General features: G+C 39.6%; 2 protein-coding genes across 2 annotated transcripts in view; one reads left to right on the forward strand and one right to left on the reverse strand.

Moving 5' to 3' along the window:
- The window catches only part of LOC102237186 (acyl-CoA synthetase family member 2, mitochondrial), a 30,651-nt gene that overhangs the window by 3,616 nt on the left and 4,215 nt on the right, over positions 1–22,820 (reverse strand). Inside the window, exons 3-10 of the mRNA XM_005805424.3 lie at positions 20,105–20,233; positions 19,206–19,259; positions 18,986–19,104; positions 15,954–16,116; positions 14,746–14,841; positions 13,730–13,881; positions 10,297–10,388; positions 10,132–10,208 (exon numbers count right to left, since the gene is read on the reverse strand). Coding sequence (XP_005805481.1) covers positions 10,132–10,208; positions 10,297–10,388; positions 13,730–13,881; positions 14,746–14,841; positions 15,954–16,116; positions 18,986–19,104; positions 19,206–19,259; positions 20,105–20,233 — 882 coding nt within the window. The remainder of the gene's footprint in view (positions 1–10,131; positions 10,209–10,296; positions 10,389–13,729; positions 13,882–14,745; positions 14,842–15,953; positions 16,117–18,985; positions 19,105–19,205; positions 19,260–20,104; positions 20,234–22,820) is intronic.
- Positions 1,276–7,598, forward strand: chad (chondroadherin). The gene is made up of 4 exons (XM_005805370.3): positions 1,276–2,548; positions 4,439–4,602; positions 6,694–6,872; positions 7,403–7,598. Exons 1-3 carry the CDS (start codon positions 1,769–1,771, stop codon positions 6,854–6,856), a joined length of 1,107 nt encoding a protein of 368 aa, XP_005805427.1. The 5' UTR covers positions 1,276–1,768; the 3' UTR covers positions 6,857–6,872; positions 7,403–7,598.

Here is a 22,820-nt window from a genome sequence, read left to right on the forward strand (position 1 = left end):
CCTTTCTGAGATAACAGGAAGCTGAAATACTTATTTTAAACTATTCTAGATCGTTCATTAGATTGAACTGGACTGACAGTTAATTTGTGCTGTACTAAATTTGAATTATTGAAACAGGATTTGGTTTAAAACAACTTAGTTGAATTGGTTCAAATATGGCCTAAAGTGTTGGGAATTGTAACTAGAATCCCAATAGGTTTGAATTTGATGGCATTTTGAATCTACGGGATTTATACCCGACTGCATTCAAAATGTTTAAAACGGACTGTTTTGGAGTTATTACAATAACTTGCAATAAAAGGAGTATTCTTTTCTCCTAGCTGAATATTTCAGACTACGGAAACATTATTTTCATGACAACTCGAAATGAAAATATTAGGTTAAGGATATTTGGCTGTGTCCTTCTTTAAACTTCACTCCCATTTATCGTTTCAGGACTTTCTGTACAACTTGCTGTTCTTTAACAAGGAGCACCAACAGAGGACAATTACAAACAGAAGATTGTCTTCTGCAGGAAGCTGTGGAAGATGCATATTTTTGCAAAACCTTCTTGTTGTTTTTTTCTATCTTATAAAGAGTAATAAAGAATCTTGGTTGCAGATCCCTGTTCTACTTGAATGCGTGTTTAAGCTCCTTTAATTTGCTACGTTCCATCCAGCCCGCCCTGTTTTATAGTGGGTAACTTGGCGTTTGCCTTCGGCAGGAATGTTTTCTTCTCCATTCAGCTGATTATCAAAAAAAGAAAGAAAAAGAAAGTCACAGGAGAATCCTCCATCAGCAGCAGGAAAGTTTAAACTGAGCAATAAACGTCAGGCTCCCTCAGATGAGGCTGTGGTGAGAGTCTTCACCTGCCAAACCTCTAAAAAGAAAAATTAAGATTCACACTAAAATGTTAGATTTGTGAGGTAAACACTAGATTCCTTTTTTTTTTTTCTTCATTTTTTTAAATGGGTGGGACCATAAAATACAAGAAGCTGAAGCCAAACCATCCTCTGACCTGAGCCAGTCACATCCTGCCAGAAACGGCTCCAAATTACATAAACTGCTCCATCTTCTGCATTGAGGTTTAACAGGAAATCTCCATTACATAACCCCGCTCTCTGTTTTCAAGAGGAACAATGCACACAGGAATGCAAAGTGGCATTTAAAGTTTTCACGCCCGTGATGATGGAAGTATGCATCTTTTTCCCCCCTTTCTTTTTTGCAGATGACTTGCATCTTGCTTCCATGCCAGCCATCTGGAGACTATTACAGGTTATAAAACAGCTGCGCAGGAGTGGCTCCTTTTCCCTGCCACCGCAGACTGAAAAACAATAGCAAAGTCTGGGAGCGTGCACAGAACCAAACTGACCTCATGCCACGTTGTCAAACATTCACCTGGAGCCTCTGAGGGGGAAAAAATACGACTGGTGCTTGTTGTGATTTGTTGGGACATGCGTCCGCTGTGGTGCGCTGGACGTCAGGTCGTCCCTGCAAACCTGCTGCAGAGAGAAGACGTTGACGGGCGCTCTGTGAGGGTTAAATTCTCACTGACACTTGACTTCCATGTGCAGACCTCTCACTTTAACCCTCCTCATTTTTTTCCCTCCTCAAGGAAATGTTATAAATAGCGCTGTGTGCTCGGCTCATCGGCAATCCTCCTCTCACCTTTTGCTCACTCCTCCTCTCTGTTTTCCTCACAGCAAAACCACGCTCTGTTGTAGCTTCTCCTAACTGCTCCCGTCGAGGTTTGTCTTTTGTGAAAGTTGCTCTGACGGAGGCCATCAGAATGCGCTCTGCGTCCTGCGTGCTCTTGTTGGGAAGCTGCATCCTCCTGGGGCTCCTGGGAGTCCAGAGCCAATGCCCGAGCCCGTGCCATTGCCACGGAGACCTGCAGCACATCATCTGTGACGGCGTGGGGCTCAAGAAGATCCCCCAGGTCTCTGAGGCCACCCGTCTGCTGAACCTGCAGAGGAACAACCTGGGCACCGTCCCCTCAGGGGCCTTCGGCGAAAGCAAGGGTCTCGTTTCTCTGCACATGCAACATTGCCAGATAAGAGAGATTGAATCCCAGGCCTTCAAGGGACTGAAAAAGCTCGTCTACCTCTACTTGTCCAACAACAAGATCAGCAGCATCAAGTCGGGTGCCTTCGAGGATCTGACTATGCTCACCTACCTGTACATGGAGGGGAACCAGATGAGCGAGCTGTCCAAGGGGCTCTTCTCCCCCATGATCAACCTCTTCGTTCTGCAGCTCAACAACAACAGGCTGCGGGAACTCCAGCCAGGGACCTTCGCGGGTGCCAAGGACCTGCGCTGGCTGCACATGAGCGGGAATGAGCTGACGACGCTGCACCCGGGGTCTCTGGACGAAGTGGAGAACCTCGCTATCCTTCACCTGGACAGGAACAGGCTGTCCGCCTATCCCAGCGCCGCCATGGGCAAACTGCGAGTGGTGGAGGAGCTCACGCTGGGAAAGAACCCCATGAAGACGATCCCAGACAACGCCTTCCAGAGTTTTGGTCGCTACATGGAGAAACTACACCTGGACGATATGGGCTTGGAGAAGGTAAAACCTGTTTACTTCATGGTTGAGAGCATCGATCTGTGATCAAAAACTAAAGGGAAAGGATTTGGGTGAAAAGTAAAACTAAAAGTGTCTTCTTTTGTAATTTTACACTCATTTTGGTCTGTTTTAAATGCTTTAGAAGGAAGTTTGAAAGTTTAAGTTGGGGAAAAATAAATCGGCAAGTTTCTATAAAAAGGCGACAAAAAAATCTGAATAACAGATTTAGCTGAATATGCTAATATTTTTAATATTGGGCTCTTCACTGTGATTTTTACCCCTACTTAATTAGTTTAAAATTGACTGTCAGTTTGGACTAGCTTTTGGTATCTACTTCCTTTGAGTCCTTTAAACCTGGGGCGTCCAAAGTACGGCGCCTCATTTTGTGTGTGTCAAGCCTACCGGCGCAGGTGTTTGATGCAGATGGAGTCTTTTGTTTTTAGTTAGGGCAAAATTATTACGAACGAATTAAAATCTTAACAAACTGGAAAATATTTGATGTAACAGAAAATATTCATGTTTTAATAACCGCACTTTTACATTTGCTTTAATTTCATATTGAAATAGGAACACATATATCCAGTGACCTTTACTCTTTTACTCAGAAGTAGACTTTGAGGCACCCAAATTTGGTATTTGAATTTGTTTAGTTTATAAAGATGAGAAAATAGAGCAAATATGATCCAAAAAGTGACTCAAATCCTGTTCTCGTAGTGTTTCTATTTTCCCCAAACAAGCCCCGCAAAAATGTGCAAATTACAGGGCTTTCTTTTAACGTGCAAAGTCCTTTTTGAGTTTTGGGTATAATGTTATTTACATAACCCATTCTCACAAAACATCTAACTACTTTGTTTGTTTCATTACATTTTTGTAATGTAAGTTGAGCAGCTAAAAAGAAAAGAAAGAAAAAACCTAATATAAATTATTTGTGAATTTCAATTGTTTTAGAAATCATGATCTGATTGGGTCTCAAGTAATTCTGACTTGCCCCTGTTCACCAGGTTGCCAGTGTACAGTATGAGCTCTTATTCAGACACCCATTCATCTGATACTTGAGGTTAAGACAATATTTGAGCGTAACTGTGCCAGTGAAATGAGGCGCTCAAAGGGAGAACATCCGTAAAATAAGCTTTTTACGCTGGGACGGTGTGAAACCAGGTGGAAGCAGCGGGAGCTGGCAAGCAGATTCAGATACTTTTTTTTAACCCAAATGTAGGTATTTTTAGAGTGTTTTTGTTTGCAGGATGTTGGCCAAGCATATCTGGATCTAATTATTACACAAGCGATATTTTCAGCAGCGTGTGTTTTGCGCTCCGGCTGGAAGGGTCCTATAAACAGGTCAGGAGGGGCTGGATCACAGGTAAACAGAGGCAGGGTGCTCCACGGTGCATGAAGAAGAGTATTTTTAGCCTGCTGAATGGACAACAGTCTCTTTGGGAGCCATGCTGGCAGAGGAGCGGCCCAAAAATGAGGGAGGAAAACAGCTCCGCCATGATGGAAATCCTCCATTTTTTTCCAAAACACCAGTGGAAATTTCCAAATAGCCTCATCTCTTTCAGCCCAAGATGAAACAAGCTTTTAAAGAGCGACCTCATCTTCCTCCTCGTGGAGACGAACTTGACACAGGTCAGTTCAGCTCGCACCTCTCTGAAGGTTTTAGCACCTTCACACATGCCTATGAAGCTGAAGGTAAAAGGTAAAAGAAGGAGGCGAGTAAATGTCAGTGTTTACATATTGAAGGGTGCAGGAGAAAGGATGAGAAGAGGCTTTCATTCCAGGAAAAAGCACCTGTCTCCTTTAGCATGCAATCCGTTTTGTGATAAAGTTCAAGACAAACAAGCCTGACATTTTGAGCTGAGAAAAACTAACCGATTGACTCTCCCTTTTTTCTAGCTATCTGCTGGTGCATTTAATGGCGTGACAGCACTTAAGTTCCTTTATCTGGACAACAACAACATCAAGTCTTTGCCCACCACTATGCAGCTAAGCGTCGACACCAACATGACTCTCTTCAACAACCCCTGGACCTGCTCATGCCAACTAGCGCCACTACGCAAGTAAGAGACTTCCCTTAGACAAAACACAAAGGCTGTTTCTAAGGTCCGATAAGTCCGCCTTAATGACTTACATTCGCTATGTTATCCCAAGAAAAATAAGCTTATGAAACCTCGAGCCACTGGCTACATTTATGACATTTAAGTGGCATGGCATTGGCGAAAACATTCTCCCACCCAACTGTATTGAGTATGAGGAAGCTTATGTTTTATAGCTCCCTTTTCCCCTTAATCATGCTGATGCGACGGAAACGTACAAGTCTGCCTAAGAGTCAATAATTAATGCCAAACAGTAATGTACAGCATAAAGACACCAGCATCACATAAAATCTATGTTGACAGACTAAAAAAAAAATCCTTTCAATAACCTTAGAGGATGGGCCAAGCAAGAGATACAAGAAGTTTTAACCTGAGGCATGTATTCGATAAATGAGTAACACTTTATTTGACGGGATGTGCATAAGACTGACATGACAGCGTCATAAACATGATATAACGCCTGATATGAACATGAAGGAATGAACAACTGTTGTCATGAAGTGTCATTTGGTAAATAATGACATTTAATGCAAGGTTGCTCTAAACGTTGCATTGAAAGTAAATTAATAGTGCCAACTTTCCATTAAAGTGTCAATATTTATAAAATAATACAAAGTTGGGACATCTAGTGGACTTTTAATGCACCTTTTAAAGCAACTTTGCATTAAAAGTGTCATTATTTACAGAATGACACTTCAAGACAAGAGTCATAAACATTCATAAAGACTTGTTCATATTCATGACAGATGTTGTATCATGTTTATGACAGTGTCGTGTCAGTCTTATGCACACCCTGTCAAACAAAGTGTTACCGATACATTTTTCTTAGCTTTTGGTGTCTGAAGTTATACCTGCAGAAATGAGCTTCAGGTAATTATAGCACTTGGAATGGTGATAATGACTAAAGCACAAGGTTAGATTCGAAAGTCTATAGCACTGGTTTAGCTTAAGGGGTAATCACAACTGTCACTTTTATAAACTATATGCACCTAATTTACTGACAAGCGCTGGTCTAAAGGAGGTTGGTGAAAACTAAAGGACCTGTTGGAGAAGGCCAGCAGTAACTGACCTCATACTTAAGGGGACAAATGAACCCAACTAGAAAGACTACAGCTTCTGTGGCTGTTGGAGGCAAAAAAGAAACAATTGATGACATAGAAAGAGAAAAAGTCCCCAGGCTGCTCCATTTAGGAAGGAAACAAACCTGGGCTGAAGATGAAGTTTGCTCTTAGAAAGAGAAATTTCAGGTTGTTCGAAGGACTTAAGGGAAGGTCTGAGTCCATTACCATGGTAGACATCTATGGCAGACCACCAGGATTGGACAAGATCCTTGATGTGCTAAAAGCTCTACACATTTTGCTTTATGTACCTTTTTAATGCCATATGGAGGACTAAAACAGAGTTATAGACCAGGTTGGTGGTCCCAATCTTTAAGAAATGCAACAAGACAGCGTATCCCACCTACTAAGGGGTTCTCAGTCTCAGATATCGCTCTTACGCATTGGAAAAGACCCGACTGATTCTCGAACGTCTCATTCAGAAAGTGTTAGTCAAACTCTTACAGGAAAGCCACTCATCTTCAGTCTTGTTTTCATGACTGAAGATAAAAACATGACTTCACATTCTTGAGATGAAGTTGTGGAGAAGGGGATAACTCTCAGGAACTAGTTTTTTTGTTTGTTTTACAAATTATGTGGTTCTATTAGCCTCTTCATGCCAGGACCTTTAACATGACCTGGATTGGCTCACCAAAAAAGATGAGACTCAGCTGTATTACACTTCATCCTTAAGTGGACCAACTTTCATGGTAGATCACATTTCCCTCTCCAGTTCTGCTGGTACAAATTAAACACAAAAACTATTTGGATTTTCCAATCTAAATTCTACTCACAGAGTATATCCCTCTAAAACACGTCAGCCAGCAAGAAACACAAACTGTTTAAGTAATTTTAGTCTTCATAAAGCTCCCATCAAGACCAGAGTCTCAATTTCTGCTTGTAAAATAAAAAGTAAGTACTGTATATGCTTAATCTTTTTTTTTATTTCTGCTTTCAGGTGGATGGACTCCCGCCAAAATGAAACAGATGCAATTTGTGAGTCACCTCCTCCACAGAAAGGCATACAAATCAGAAAAAGCACCGTCTTCAAGCGCTGTAAGAGCGAAAAGAACAGTAAGAGCAAGAAGACAAAGAAATCTCGGACTGGTAGACGTCAGTAAAAAGTCAGCTGATCAGGTATTTAATAACTAACAAGCCGTATGTCTAGAAGAAGACATAGGAAGGAATTGTTTTTTATTCATGCATCTTGAAAAAAAAAATACATTTAAAAATGTATAACTCCACTTAGCATGTTGTTTACAGAACTTTATAAATGGTTCTGTTGCTTTTAAATGGGATTATTAAGTCGGTTAAGAGTAATAAAAACACTTTTTTGCTGGAGAAATGGAGCTCATTGTGAAAAGAACAACCCAAACATTGAGTTGAACAGTAATTTCAATACATCCATCAAGAACTTGAGATGTATTTCGTTTTTAACCCTTCAAAATATCCAAATTACATTCCTGCAACGTGTCATAATTAGATGTGGCTTTTGAGTAGCTCATATTTAGCTTCACACATTTGTGTTCTACACTTTTCTCTCCTGACTCCCTTCTGTCTGTGTTGGCCCCAGGAGGCAGTAAACCGCGTCCAGGTCACGAGGTGCAAAACTGTTTAATTTGGCAGCAGATTTTTGATTTTTGTCATGTCTCTCTCTCCCTCTGCAGGAAACTCAGAGAAGGAGCCTGTCCAGGTGACCGGCTCCAGTGAAAGCAACACTTACTGACTCTGCTTTGAGACTGTTGTAAAGGAAAAGCTTTACGCTCTACGATACACAAAACCCATATGCTTTTCTTTATATCATTTATATCAAAGACTGAATAATAAAGTGGAAGCAGCAAACGAAGCAGCAGGAGGCAACCAGAACAGAAAAATGAGCTGTTTTTATTCTTCCTGATGCAGGTGGAGATCTTGGTTTGATTGAAGTAACTCTAAAGATTTAGTTCATATCTACGACTGTTGATCAGGCTTCAGAAAAGACCCAGAACATCGTAATGTAGTGCTTTCCTAAAGGTGTTCACATCCCTTAAACCATAAACTACGATGTGGGATTTTATGTGATAAACTAACACAAAGGAGTGCATAACTGTTAAGAGGAAGGAGAGTGTGCAAGTTTTGACTTTTTAAATCAAATCTGAAAAGTGTGGCATGGTATTCAGCCCCCATAAGTCAACACTTTCCAGAAAGTCTTTTGGGGTTTATCTTAATGTTTTTTTACATCCAGGGACTAAAGCTTTTGCCCATCTGTGAACATCCATTTTCAAGTGATGCCACAAATTCTCAATTTAACTTAGGTCTGGACTTTGAGTAGGCCATTCTAACACATGAATATGCATTGATTTAAACAAATTCTGGTTGCATCAAAGATGCATGGGTTTGTTATCCAGCAGCTGAACTTTTGCCTTTATTCCAAGTCTTTTAAAGCCTCTCACAGGTATTTTTTCCAGGTTGGTCCTTTGACCAGCTTAAAACAAGTTGTGAATTCTCCCCCTTCCTCTTCAAATGTATGAATCGCTTTATGTTGGTTTATTATCTAAAATCCCAGCTGAAATTTGTGGTTGTAATGTGACAAAATGTGTGGAAGTTTAAGCTTTAAGTGTATGAACACTTTTACAAGGCGTTGTATATAGAAAAACAACACAAGAACAGGGGCCTCATGCATAAGAGAGTGTGCAGTTTTCACACTAAAACTTGGCGTGCGGAAAAATTTAGAAAAGTGCAGCGTACAAAAAAATTCAGATGAACAAAGCCGTGCGCACGCACGTGGCTGCGCACCTTTCCTTTATAAATCCCAATTTGCGGGAAATTGAGCACAGCTGCTGGTCCGCCCTGGCGCCACCCATAAATACATATGTAAATTAGTATAATATCAGGAAGTCTGCCACCATGACAAGCAATAACCATGGCAACGTCCTTGTTTGTAGCAGTATAAATATTAATAATAATAATAATAATAACTATATGTTTTATTTAAAAGGTACTTTCAGGACACATAAGGTCACCTCACAAAAATAATACACTTTAGAGAGAGAAAAAAAATCCAAATTAATAAATAAATAAGGAGATCCTGCAAATGCCAGTTTGAACAGCAGCGCTTTCAGGCGGGATTTAAAGACGGACAGCGAGTCAGAGAGTCCTTTGAGTGGGGAAAGTGGACGTTTATTCTGAATAGTAGAATCATGTGCATACGTTGTACATTTACAGAATAGAGATGCTTTCTGTCCATAAAGGCGCATTCCCAAAGCGGGAGGCTCCACTGAAGGATGACTGCAGCTGGACCGGTACCGCACGGCTCTTTAAGTTTTGCTCAGAGCTCCAGGATGATCAGTCTGAGCAATCTAAACGCTCATAAACCATCATCAACATTTCCCAGCAGATCAATATGATCTCTGAACAAACGCTCCCTCTGAATCCTTCCATTGGCGATGTTCTCCCTCAGAGCCAAAGCGCTCCACATTTACGCAGCTCACCTTCGCGCAGCTACTTGAAAACGTTTGATTATACACACTGATCACCTTAAAAATAATCAAACCTGTCTGGAGTTAATCTGCTGATCCAACCCTGTTTTCTTTTTCAGTCAGAATGAAATGACCCCATAGATGCATTTCATGCGCTTCGGCGCACAGACCAATCTTTATGAGACAAAAACTGAGGAAAAGTACCATTTACATTCGGGTGAAGTTTTCACATCTGCAGTTCAGTTTCATTGCTTTCGTTTAAACAATAAAATATTAAAATCATGAAAAGACATGGGGTTTGAAACGTCTTGGTCTAAATAACATTGAACGTAGTCAGATTCAGTGTATTTAGGTGAGTTTTGACGCTTTGTAGTTTGATATTTTCCACAGAAAAAGTTTGCGTGACTGCCGCACATTTTCACGCCAGCGAAAAAGTGTGCGTATATTTACGCACACTTTGACGCAAAGTTAATTTTTATACATGCCAACTTGTGCGTAAAATATGGCGCAGCACATTTTTTGTGCGCATGCAAGCTTTATGCATGAGGCCCCTGGTAATCCAGAAATTATTTGTCTTTTCAGTGTCCTTCGTTACAAAAGTGGAACAGGGTATATTTTTCTTCCCACTGTGTGCAACAAGAGGGCAAATGTAAGATTTTTATGATTTTTTTTCTTTCTACTAAAATATGTTTCCTCATTTATTGTATATTCTGTGTTTATATTTCACTTTTGGACGTGATAATAACTGTTCACATCCAATAAACCCTTTTTTAAAAAGTAAATATTGTTTTGTTTGTCCTCACTGCTCAAGTTTGTCATTTGTCTCCCTCTTGTGTTTGAAAGCTGAACTCCACTTGTAAGCCATTGGATTTGAAGGTTTTGCGATTCTATAGCTACATGTTTATGCTTATTAGGATTGTTTGTGAAAATGTACTCACTGTCATTTCTTTGATGCCCATTTGAAGCACCACTTTCTTCACCAGCTCTGGGGGGCACGGGGCGCCAGCCACGAGGCCTGCAGGGAAAAATAAGGGAAAAACTAATCAATGCAAATCTGATAAAAAGCAAACGAAATCAAAAATGATATCCGCCTGTTTTCTTACCTCCCTCTACAGAAGACAAATCATATTTAGCCAAATCCGGCTGGTTAAGCATGTCAATATACATGGTGGGTGTCCCGTAGACGTATGTGCATCTAGCAGATTAAAAACAACAAAACAACTTTTGAGAAACAAACATACTATTTGTTTGTTTCTTAAATGAGAATTCATTTCAATAAAAAACCTAATATTTTAACATGAAGTGTATTTGCGTGCAAACATATTGGGCTGCAGGTACGGGGGAATTTTCCTGCCATAATTCGAGAGCACACGTTTTCACTTTGAACGCAGAACTTCATGTCTTTCTTCTCAAAACTTGCAAGGCTTGCACTCAAAACTTCTCTTCTCTTTCAAATACTCACTGTGCTTTCTCAAACCTTTCTCGTTGCGCTCAAAACTTCTCTCTGCTCGCTTCCGAAACATTTTCTGCTCGCGCTTGGAACGGAAAAGTACCGTCGCCTGGCAACCTCTCAGCCAATAGAATGCAAGTGTTATACTGGGTGCGTTTGTTTCCTTCTAGTGGGTGTGCCTGCGCTCCCTCCCTCCCACCTCTGTTCCCCCGCCCGACCAATTGCGAGTCAGAATTTGAAGTAGCAAGGGTTGCCATGGCGACTGGCGAGCATTAACAGACAGCAAAAGACAAGAAATCCTGCCTTCAGACAGAAATTGTAATCAACACTCCTGGAAGAATACCCTGTGGTAATAAATTATCTTTTCAAAAGATAATTTTGAAAAGATATCTAGTCTATAGTGTTAAATGTACGTCTGATACAACAAAGGAGCTGTTCGGTATATTCACATTCCACCAGCGAAATGTTGCTGGCTTTAGATGTATTTTCTTACATTTAAAGTCAATGTTTTCAGAATTACTTAATGATTTTTAGAGCTGTTTTGAAGCTGGACTCATCACGATCTTACGGGAGTTTTAGTTGTTTTATCGTCCTGCTTTGTGTGCATAAAATATATGCAGTTTGGTTGTTGGGAAATAGTTGAGCCTTTCTGTCTGAAATCTGCAGGTCTGGAAGCTATTACATGTTTAAACACGCAAGTCAAATTCCTGTGGAGAGATCGCTGAATGCACCATACTAAACAAAACCAGGTGGTAATAAAAACAAAAAAAAGCTTTTCGGTGTGAATCCAGTAACTGAAGGAACTGAATGACAGCCATTTTTAGTATCTATGGGGTTTTTAAGACTTAAATCAGAACAAGCTCTAAGTGGTAAACTGATTAAAAGGATTCTATGTTTTCTGCAGCATGTCCAGATGTGGCTGCCGTTTACTCTCTAGTTGCTGTGAAGGAGCGAGAGAGAGCAAGACTTCCAACAGAAAATAGGAAGACTGAACGGGTAACGACAGTTGCAGCATTTTATCTGTTCGAGCTTTTAATATCTGTTCTGATTTGGAAATGATGGCAGCCGTATAGAAAGTTCACAGTTAAGGTCAGGCTCTAGAGTCTGCAATGTTTGCGATGACACCTGTGTTTACTAATCGCTAACCTTTTATCCACCATCTTATTCCCCCCCTCCCCTTCTTTACTGAAGTCTAATTTTACTGTTAGTTTTAAATAAGCTTATTTGGTGACACTTTATTTGAGGGGTTGTGAATAAGACTGTCATGACACCGTCATAAACATGACATAACACCTAACATGAACATGAGTAAGTCTTCATGAATATTTATGACTGTTGTCATAAAGTGTCATCTGGTGAATCATGACACTTTTAATACAAAGTTGACATTATTCAAAATGTTTTTGTTATGACAACTTGACCAAGAAATTATATGACATAAATTTGTTATAAAAGTATTACTGATTAAACTTTAAAAAATATGTAGCTTTATGTTATTAAAGCTAACGTTTAATCAGTAATACTTTTATAACAAATTTATGTCAGATCATGATTTCTTGGTTAATGTCAAGTTGTCATAACAAAGACATTTTGAATAATGTCAAGTTTATATTAAAAGTGTCATGATTTACCGAATGACACTTTATGACAACAGTCAAATATTCATGAAGACTTACTCATGTTCATGACAGGTGTTATGTCATGTTTATGACGGTGTCATGACAGCCTTCTTCACAACCCGTGAAATAAAGTGTTACCGCTTCTTTGAGTTACTAGTTTTAATTCATAAAATATTAACAGGGACTGGACTCCTGTATGAGATATTAAAGGGCCTATACAATTTATATTTCTTTTTGCTTAAGTGTAACAGGAAGAGTTTTCTTGTCTTTTCAAATCAATTTGAAATAAATAAACAACCCAAGATGTTAAGCACAGGTTAAAATGACATCTCAGCTACATTCAGGCTTGGTTAATAATTAATTAAAATAGTAAAATTCAGTTTTACTGCTACAGTTTTCACATTAACCATAATATAAATAATTAATTAGGAAGATGTGAATTTCTTTCTCACATGTACTTATTTTGCAGTTCTCAAAGTATGTAAAACTGAGTCTTTTCCTCCTCTGAAGAAAAAATTAATCAGATTTACAGACAGGGCAAATACACAAGTTAAACACACATTTAAAGGAGTTGTTGTCATGTTCCGTGTTTTTCTGTGTATTTATTTATTGTTTTCTGTGTCCTTGAGTCTCTTCGTTGTCCTGTCCTCCCCTTGATTGTTCCCAGGCGTGTCTCGTTTCTGTGATTACCCTCCCGTGTATTTAATGCCACCTGTGTGTCTGCGTCGCTGTCGGGTCCTTGTCGTTTGTTCGCGTCATACTGTCGTCTCATTGTGGCGTCTAGTCCCTTCGTGTAACCGGTTGCTACCGGCGTCGAGCCCTGGCTTCCGCTCGGCCGTGCTGCCCGGTGTTTGTGGACTGTTTGGATTTTATGTTCATTAAATCATCATCATTCATCTACCTGGTTCCATCTGCGTCTGCCTCACCACCAACACCGCACCAATTCGTGACAGATGTTTATTCTCAACTTCCCGCTTGCAAAACAAAGCTGAACAAGTTTCTTAATCTTTTCTTAAATCTATGAAACCAGATTTCTCGTATCCAACTGGCTGTGCTAAAGGAAAACCAAAAGAGAATAAAGCTTACATATTATTAAGGTTTCAAAACCTAAAACCCAACACAAGCAACAAGTCTGTTAAAACCGTTAATCGCTTGTAAATGTAGTAAATTTCCAGAGTGATTTATGTGTGTGGAAAGCTATCACTTTACTCTGTGTTGAGTAAATATGAGCCTCGCAAAAACCGGTTTGCTCACCTGTGAACAAATGTAGAGTGAGTGGTTTACTCCCAGGTATTTTCATTTCAACAGGATTAAAACCAAAGAAAGCTCTGAATAAATTTAACGGTGACCCACCAGTACAAGTTACTCAATTATTAGAAGTGCTTATATCCAAGCAGCCCACTGATGCTATTCATGGTTCAGATTCGACGCTTTGTGTGTAATTCAGTTGGTTGTTTCTGGAATTACCTCTCACTCTGCATTGCTTCGAGGTTGGCCTTTCCGCTGTACCCTGCAGAGGGAAACACCAGGCTGAGGCCGTGCACGGCCATAGCAATCCCTCCACCAACAGAGCCAAAACAGTGGTACAGAGGCACGGGCACGCAGACACGGTGGTGGGGCTGCAGGTGCAAAATAAACAGGTAAATCCAGACTGTTGGAAGGTCTGGTTATTTTCCTCTAAATGGTTCCACATTTGTAAGGAAATGCAATTCTGGGTTGAGACAATAATCCCTATGCCAATAACGCGATCCTGGTACCGATCTTTGTTTAGTGTCATTTACTGGATCGGATGGTTGGTGTTTGTGGAAGCAAGAAATATTGCGAATTTAAAAAATATATTAATTTAACATTTAATAGGTCAGTGGAGGCTGCTTTTGGATTTGCTGTTTCTTTGGGAATTGCTCAGTCTGACTTTGGGGGGAATTAACTGGGACTTTGCCTCCAGACGAGCAACGATAGCCGTTTTAAATGCTTACAACTCGAGATTGTGACAGACTTCAGATCATTTGGATATAACCCTTCCTACATTGATACATTAAACTTTCTATGTTATTGTTAATGGTTTTCCACCATAGCATTGTGTTAAACCACATCAGTTTCAACCTCCGCAAAAAAATAAACTCCTGAACTTATAGAGGTGGACACACTGGTATAATCTGTTTGCTTTTGTTAAATAACACCTGACCTTCACTTTCCCTTTGAATCTGGGGGGTGTTTTTGTATGCATAAAATTATATTTAAAAGACTTGAGGAAAAGCTAAAGAGTTGATCATTCCTGTTATTTTCTGATAACAGGAAATTATGCAGGTAAAAGTAGTGTCATCTTTCCAACAATGTCTACCAAGACGACTTGTATTGTTTGTTATCTTTTTTAATTTGGTTTCCATGTTGAGTTCAAAAATTGAATAACTGAGTCATACTTATGGATATAAAACTGTTTATAAAATGCTGGCCTGATTACATCCATGACGGCTCATTCTCACCTTCCAGGTGTACCCGACTCTTTTCCCAACAAAGTAGGCATTGTTGACGATGTTGTGATGTGAAAGCGTGGCACCTTTCGGAGCTCCTGTGGTACCCTGAAAACAGAAATGTTATTAGCAAATTATTGCTTCTATAAGTTCAAGGAAGAGAAAACACACAAACATTTCTCTGATTGGTTGACAGACGCCTTGCTGCTATGGAAACATGAACCCAACAGACGTTTGGGCAACTGAATAAAAAATAATAATACATGAAGTCTTTGAAGCCAGGAATGATAAAATAAACATTTTGAGATTATAGAGAAAATTCACTCAGTAAGCTTCAAGGCCGATGATTCATTTTAAAGGATCTTTCTGATATAAGACAGCTTCACTACATTGTGATAAGTGAAGATTCTGCCCTGTTGTTTGTGATGTCACTGATTGGCCCATCTCTGTTAAACAGGAGAGAGGCAGCGCTGGTTCATCATCGCTATCGCTCTTTACAAGCCACAGCTCCCGTCTGCTGCTTCATCCCAGCTGGACAAATCATCGTATAATCGGTTACCTATGAATTTGCTTGAATGTGAGGACCAGGATGAGGAAAGTGAACTACAGTATTGTCCGGACTATATAGCGCACCATGCTATAAGCCGCACTTATTAAGAAAAACAAAAAAAAAAAAAAAAACAACTGGAAACGTACATATATAAGCCGCACCAGGCTATAAACCGCTGGTATCTCCGCCGCTCTCGGTTTTCCACAGCAGAGGGCAGCAAAGAGCTGCGTCCTTAATCCGTCTCCAACTCCGAACCGTGGATTCGTTCACGCTGAGTTTATGTGCAGCGGCTCCATTTCCCTCCTGTTCTGCCACATCGATAGCCCTCAACTTAAAAAGCTGCATCATATGAGTTTGAAAACATTTCTCCGTCGTGCCTGCTGCTAGCATGTGCTTGTTCTGAATGAAAATTAGCGCTTTCTTCTTTGATTTCCAATTTTGACTTCCAATGATTCACTTCCTTCTAGGGAGCCCCCCTGGTGGTTGAAGAAAAATCCACAGAAAAGCCGCACCGGGCGATAAGCCGCAAGGTTCAAAGCGTTGGGGAAAAGTAGCGGCTTATAGTCCGAAAAATGCGGTATTAAAGTTTTCTTGTTTGAAGCTGAAGTATTAATTTCATCATTACTAGATGAATCTACTACCCGGTTACAAGGAATAGTTTGATAATTACCGAGGTGAACTGGATGTTTATCGGGTCGTCAAAAGAGAGCTTCTTCTGCAGATCCTGCAGCTGCTTCACATGGCGGCTGTCTCCCGCCTGCATCACGTCGTCAAAGTGAAACATTCCCGGCTGCCTGCTGTCCAGGAGGATCACGGAGCGAAGCTCTGGAAGTCTGATGAAGGGGAAACCAAACAAACACAAACGGTGTGGTTGCATTTTAAAAAGTCTGGGATTCCTGAAACACTTTAGGTGAAGCAGTTTGAAGTTTTAAGGTGAAAACTGCAGATATTGAACAGACTGAAAGGTTTGATAAATGCTTGAAAGCAGTTTATTTGCTTACCAGTTCTACGTTTTGATGGTTATTTTCAATGTTCTGCCAATAATTAGTTTCTGCAAAAGTTAGTTACAACCAGCAATGCCAACAACAAACTGCTTTTAACAGCATGTGCATCTAATAAATTACAGTACTGTTGAAAAGATCATTTATTCCATCTATAATGTCATAATAATGTCAGCCTTTTACGTTTGCTTGATCAAAATTATACATCCAGGTATAAGTGTACACAAACACCACCACTAAAATTTAGGTTTAAAATTCCTTGCTTAGTTTCACCTCATCCTTTATATTCATCAACAAATTTCTGGGATAATTGTGGCTGAATATTTGACCTCCTTTCCAGATTAGTTGTTTCCTTGGAAGAATCTGAACAGTGCATTCATTTTTAGTAAGGTTGAGGTCAGGGATATCTTTTTTTTTTTTTTTTTTTTTTTTTTGTAACCCCTCCAGGGGGTCTTTTTGTGGGCTCTAGTGTCCCTTTTCATGAAGTAGGCTGACAGGAAAGGGGGAGGGAGAGGGGGGAAGACATGCGGTAAATGTCGCCGGGTCCGGGAGTCGAACCCGCGACAGCCGCGTCGAGGACTTGAGGCCTCCAAATGTGGGTCGCGCTAACCCCTACGCCACCACGGCACGCCCGAGGTCAGGGATATCTTGATATCAGTCTGATTTATCCATTTTAAATCAGTTTTGTTGTGTATTTGGGATCCTTTTGAAGCCAAATGTTACATTCCCAGTCTTTTTATTACGCTATATGTTCTGCTTCACTCATAATTAGTTGCTGCTTCTGAAGATTTCTATAAACAAAACAAACAAAAAAACATTATAAAAATAATAAACTGTTATCCTGAATATTGTGATTGCAAAGAATCAAGGGCGGACCTATCTTGTGTTTATATATTTGTAAAAGAGGCTGTAAGAGAAGCGTTTAAGTAATTTTCCCTAATGCTTTTAGGACTCTACCAGATCTCATCTCTCAGGGAATGTTACCAAGACAATTCAGCCCCATGTGGGATATTTTCCTACACTGGACTGCATTCGTGTTGAGATGGTGGTAAATACAAAGCAACAAAATATATATGTATATATTTTGATTCATAACAGACTAAAGAAAATAAGTAAAACCTGTAAGTCTGTAAGAGCAAGCAAGCAGTTGAAACAGATCAAGCCCTACATTAACTTTCAGGATTATGTAGAAACATACGATAACCATCTGCCCAGTGTGTGTCCTTCTAAGAGCGTGCAGCTGTGATGGGGTGTTGAACAAATCAAAGCCTTATGTAAGAGGTCAAAGGGCAGCGCTTCATAAGGAGGAGGTTCTCTGTTCTTCTGGATTCTCCATATGTTGAGTTTTTAAGGTTTGACAACTGTAAGAGTCACCACAGAGATTGCTGGGTGTTCTTACAGTTAATGTGCTGATAACCCGGACAGATCACAACATAATCGGTCACTTTCAGTGACTACAGAACTATCAAAGATAACACAGGAGGTCATGTACTGTAGGATGTTTGCAGGTCACTTTGATATGACTAACTGGGCTAAAAATAGCCCAGTTAAACCTGAAGCAAGTGTGGCCTACATTTATATTCAGCCCTCCTGATTCAATACTTTGTTGAACCGCCTTTTTTTTGCAGATGTCGTTTGCACTCTTGACTAAAAGTCTCTACAGTAACTTGATGTCTTGCCACAGAGGAGGCAGATTAGCCCTAAACTATGATCTGTGCGTCACAATATGGACTCATTTTCCACCAAAGACATAGCATGTGCTCAATTTGACACAAAACTCTTTTTGTGCTCTCAGTTGTGTGGAAACCACAGCTTAGGGCTCATCAAATCGAGTACAACACGAGATGAGTTGAGAAGAATATTTAGCTTATCTGAAACCTTAAACATTGTGACTAAGGAAGAAATTCACATTTCTCATTGATGTTTTGCAACAATGTTTGAACATACTGCTCAGGAAAGCTCCAGAACGCTTTGAAAAGGGTGACCTGACGGTTTGCACTCCAATTTCAAAAGCCACACAAGACGATTTATTGAGTCATCGTCGCATAACAGGGGTTGGAAGGTGGGCATTAAAAAGTAGCATGGTCTCAAAGGTTAAAACAAACGACTTAAGCAAAAATAAATATAAAAATGCTTCAACTTCCACTCACTTAAAATTCACATCTAGAAAAATTATGTTTTTCTGTAGTGCTAGTGGTAAAAAAGACATATCAAGCAGATCTGAATGTGCTCTAGCTGAAGGCCAAATTGAAGACGTTGATATTATGGATGTATTTTACAGCATTTTAAAGACAACGTATACACGGAGATAGTGTTTAATGTGACTGAAATAGTGTTATCAGTCACAGATATATTTTATTTTCAACCACACTGATGTTAGTTAACCACTATCTACACTTTTATTCCAGCATTTTTCAAAAATACTGGAATATTTCAGAAAAATATTCTGAAATATTCTCTTGATTAGAACACAACTGTAAAACAAAAAGATTGCAAATCTCAGTGAGATTGTGGTAAAATAAGAGGAATTCCTGTGAAACTGTGCAGAAATAAGCCTGGAATCATTACATGGTCACCTTTTATCAGTCTACACGCAAACCCTCCAAAACTGGTTTCTGAATTCATGTAAGATTAAAAAGAAAGAAAACAAACTGCTAAAATGTGAGGATTGAAGACTAAATGTGTGAACGCCGGCTCATACCTGGCGCTCTTGATGTCTCCTGGGCTGGATGACTCGATTTCAGGACAGATCTTCTTCAACATGTCGCTGTATTTCTGAGTCCTGAACTCTGTAGGGCACACAATGGCTTGACAGCCAACCTGCAAGGAGACAAAAACAGTATTCATCTCAAAGGAATCCTATTTCTGTTGGTCCAACGTAGGATTATTAATCTGGGTTGAAATAAAATTAAATCACTCACCTTCCGTAGGGCATGCTCCACTTCCATCTGTTGGTATGCTGGGTTTACAGACACCTGGACAAAATAAAAGATAACTGAAGATGTGATTTAGTTCATTAGTTTTTCAGTAACATCACTCCCACCTGGACAAACATGAGAGAGCATTAATTAGAGGAGCAACCAAAGCTGACTGACTCACTTGTTAAGTGGCAAAAGGTACAAGGACAAGTTAAATATATGAATATCTTGGTAAATGTTTTCCTTAATTCATTAAATGTTAGTCAAATGGAGGCAACCTGTATTCTGTACCTAAGCTAACAATGCTGAAAGGTTGATAATCTCACACAGTCCATGCACCTCTCAGAGAAAAACTGGGTTATAAATTGACACTTTTACTTTTTTCTCTCTCTGTCTCTCTATTTTTTGAAAACTTGATTTTATTATTTTTCTTAGCAGCATAGTAACTAACAGTCGTTCTTGTCTTCCACTGACTGCTGCTGAACACGTCACCATCAAGCGCTCCAAGCAGGAACGAACCATTTCATGTAGATCCAGGGAGATGTGTGCTTTTTGGTCTGGGAGTGGTAACATTTAATTTTTACTGCTAAAAGCAGTTTTAGAAAACACAATATAATTAATTTTGTAATTGACAGGACCCTTTTTTTTTAAATTGTATGCACAAAAAAAAAAATGTGAAGGGCCCCCTGTTGGTCAGGGGCCCTTGGAATTGCCATAACTTCCCCCCCCTCCCCCCATATGGCTCCCCTGTGAACAAGTGTTTACATCCTGCAAAGCTCCTGGCTAGTTAATGTAGAATCACAGAAACTTGTGTTGATGTAGATTTATTAAGCTGATAACTAAACATCCTTCTTCATCACAGAGAAACATGTTGGTGATTAGAATGGTTGGTTTTTGTTTACCTGAATAATCCCAGCTTTAGCGGTTGCAAACTGGGACAGGATCCATTCGTAAGTGTTCGGCCCCCACATGCCGAGCCGGTCTCCTTTCCTGAGCCCAAGAGCCAGAAGTCCTGCAGCAGCCCGGTCCACCTGCAGAGACACAGAAATGAGATCAACCTGGAATAATGCTCAATAAAGACAGAGGCCGGTCTCCTCCATTACCCACTGCATCGATACTGATTTTAAATGTAAAAAGAAATATATCAATATGTGTGTAATAAATTCAGATAATACACAAGTTTTAGTCTTTGAACTGAATTTAAGCTTTTGTTTTTGTAATACATTCAGACTAATAAAGCAGCATGTGGCTTGGACACATTAAGTCAGGGTTCAAACATTTCCACCACTTTTACCAAACAATAAAGTTAAAAGATTTTAAAAAAGGTTTAACCTGCAGGATGCTGCACAAGGTTTGACATGAACTGTGCCACACGCTGAACAAAGTCTAGACACGTTCCGTTCTGTTGCTTTTGACCACAGTTCACCATGTCGTCCTGTTAAACAGACACAAAGACTTTGGATTCACTGGGGTTGTTTTACAATGGTTTATATCCTGCCTTTCAGAGAGATCCATAAAATCTGCCTTAGTCAAATGATGTCTCCTGGTGTACCTCAAGGACCTGTTTTTGGCCCTATTCTGTTCACTGTTTTAGGGTTAGGGTTAGTTATTTTAAACCTTCTGAGTTTTATTTTCATCACAAATGCCAACCAGTTGTTGGTTTTACAGAGGAGTTACATATAGGATATAATGCATAGAATCATATATTTGAATATTTAATATTATTTTTTTTTTGATGATCTGAAACTCTTCACAATAAGCAGAAGAAATCTGGACGAAATAAATACTTTTTCACAGCACTGTGCGTATTCAGTTGTAGATTTCTTTTCTTCCAAATAAATGACAAAAATTGCAGATTTTACTAAAATTCCCAGATCCATCTGAAAGCTGGATGACTGAAAGTTTTCAATTAAATGAAGAAAAAAGTTGTTTTTTTTTTTCACCAGAGAACATAACTGTAAAGATAAAGCAGAACCTTCAGACTGTTGGTTGTTTGGTTAAGTCTTCAGTTAAAAACAATAATATAACGTTCAAATCAATTTTACACTTGAGAATTATAAACAATTGTTGGTTTGATTTTGCTTCTGCTACTCGAGAAATATTCCTGAACTTATTATTTCTTGTCTTGAGATGTAATTTCTATCTGACTTCATTTCTAAGGCCAATTCATTGGTTTGATTACTGAGTGCATTTCAGGATCCTTGTTTTGCCCTGGAAAGAGCTACATGGACAGACACCGGCTTACATCTCTGAACTACTCTGAGGTCCTGTGAGAAAAGCCTGCTGATTTTCCACCCTCCAAAACTGAAAGTGAAAGGAGACAGGCCTTTTCTTCTGTGGCTCCAAGACTTTGGAATTTCCGTCCTTTGTTTCTGAGATTAGCGAATTTAGTGGCTTCCTTAAAAGGTCAGCTAAAACTTCTCTAAAGCACTTTGTGATTTTTATCTTGAAAGATGCTATATAAATAAACTTCTATTTACTTACATGTAGGGTTAATTCATTCCTCTGTTGCACTTACAGGCGCATTGTTAAGTATAATCGACTTTTTTGAGCTTTACATTATGATATAATGTTATTATATCATAATATCTTCATAGTGCTTCTGCTCGCGTTCTCACTAAAACCAGGAAGATAGAGCACATAACACCAGTTTTAAAGTCCCTCCACTGGCTCCCTGTAGCTCAAAGAATAGACTTTAAAATACTGTTGTTAGTTTATAAATCACTGAACGGCTTAGCACCACAATACATTAAAGATCTGCTTTTATTGTATCAACCTTCCAGACCCCTCAGGTCTGCCTGTTCTGGTCTGCTCTGCATCAGAACCAGAACCAAACGAGGAGAAGCAGCTTTCAGCATCTATGCACCACAAATTTGCAACAAACTTCCAGAAAACTGTAAAACAGCTGAAACACTGACTTCCTTTAAATCTCGACTAAAAACCCACCTGCTTAGGATTGTATTTGAAACGTAATCAATTACAAATTTAATGATGGAACTTGACTTAATGTCGTGTTCTGATTGTTGATTCTATGTTGCAATTGCACAAAATTGCACAAAAATCCGTGAGGGACGACGGAGTCCCAGAGCGAAATTCCGTGAAAGAGGTGTACGGAGCCTTGTGCCAGAAGCCCATTAAAAGGCTGTCTACATCGTTTTAAACTGTGATTGTGAGAGTGAGTGGGAATAAAAATAGCAACGGGTATTTTGTTCCATGTAACACAGTAGGAGTGTAACAAGTAAACCTTCTATGGATGCAAAAGCAAGAACCCCCACTTGATGACTTTGTGTTTCTGTGTTTGATATGATGTAAAGCAGTTTGAAATGCCTTGCTGCTGAAATGTGCTATACAAATAAAATTTGATTGATTGATTGATTACTTCATCAAAAACATTCCTTGTTACTCTGATTCTTAATGTATGTTTGAGAAATACTTGAATCTTCCGAGCTTCCGCCTCACAGAGCAGCCCTCCCCACTCAGCTCCTTCAGACTAGCCAGCAGCAATTAGCAAACACCTGGTGGAACTGCAGATCAGCTGAGCTCATTATGCGAGCTACTTCGCAATCAAGCGCTGGTAAAAATGTTGTTAAAGGGTTAATAGAGGCACCATGTTGTGAT

This window comes from Xiphophorus maculatus, chromosome 10 (assembly GCF_002775205.1).
Source record: "Xiphophorus maculatus strain JP 163 A chromosome 10, X_maculatus-5.0-male, whole genome shotgun sequence".
NCBI lineage: Eukaryota > Metazoa > Chordata > Actinopteri > Cyprinodontiformes > Poeciliidae > Xiphophorus > Xiphophorus maculatus.

What these genes read in the sequence shown, in the direction of transcription:
- chad (XM_005805370.3), top strand. Translation starts at nt 1,769, where the DNA reads ATGCGCTCTGCGTCCTGCGTGCTCTTGTTGGGAAGCTGCATCCTCCTG. An exon ending in ACGATATGGGCTTGGAGAAG is followed by an intron (nt 2,549 to 4,438) that starts GTAAAACCTGTT and finishes CCTTTTTTCTAG; the next exon opens with CTATCTGCTGGTGCATTTAA. An exon ending in CAACTAGCGCCACTACGCAA is followed by an intron (nt 4,603 to 6,693) that starts GTAAGAGACTTC and finishes TTCTGCTTTCAG; the next exon opens with GTGGATGGACTCCCGCCAAA.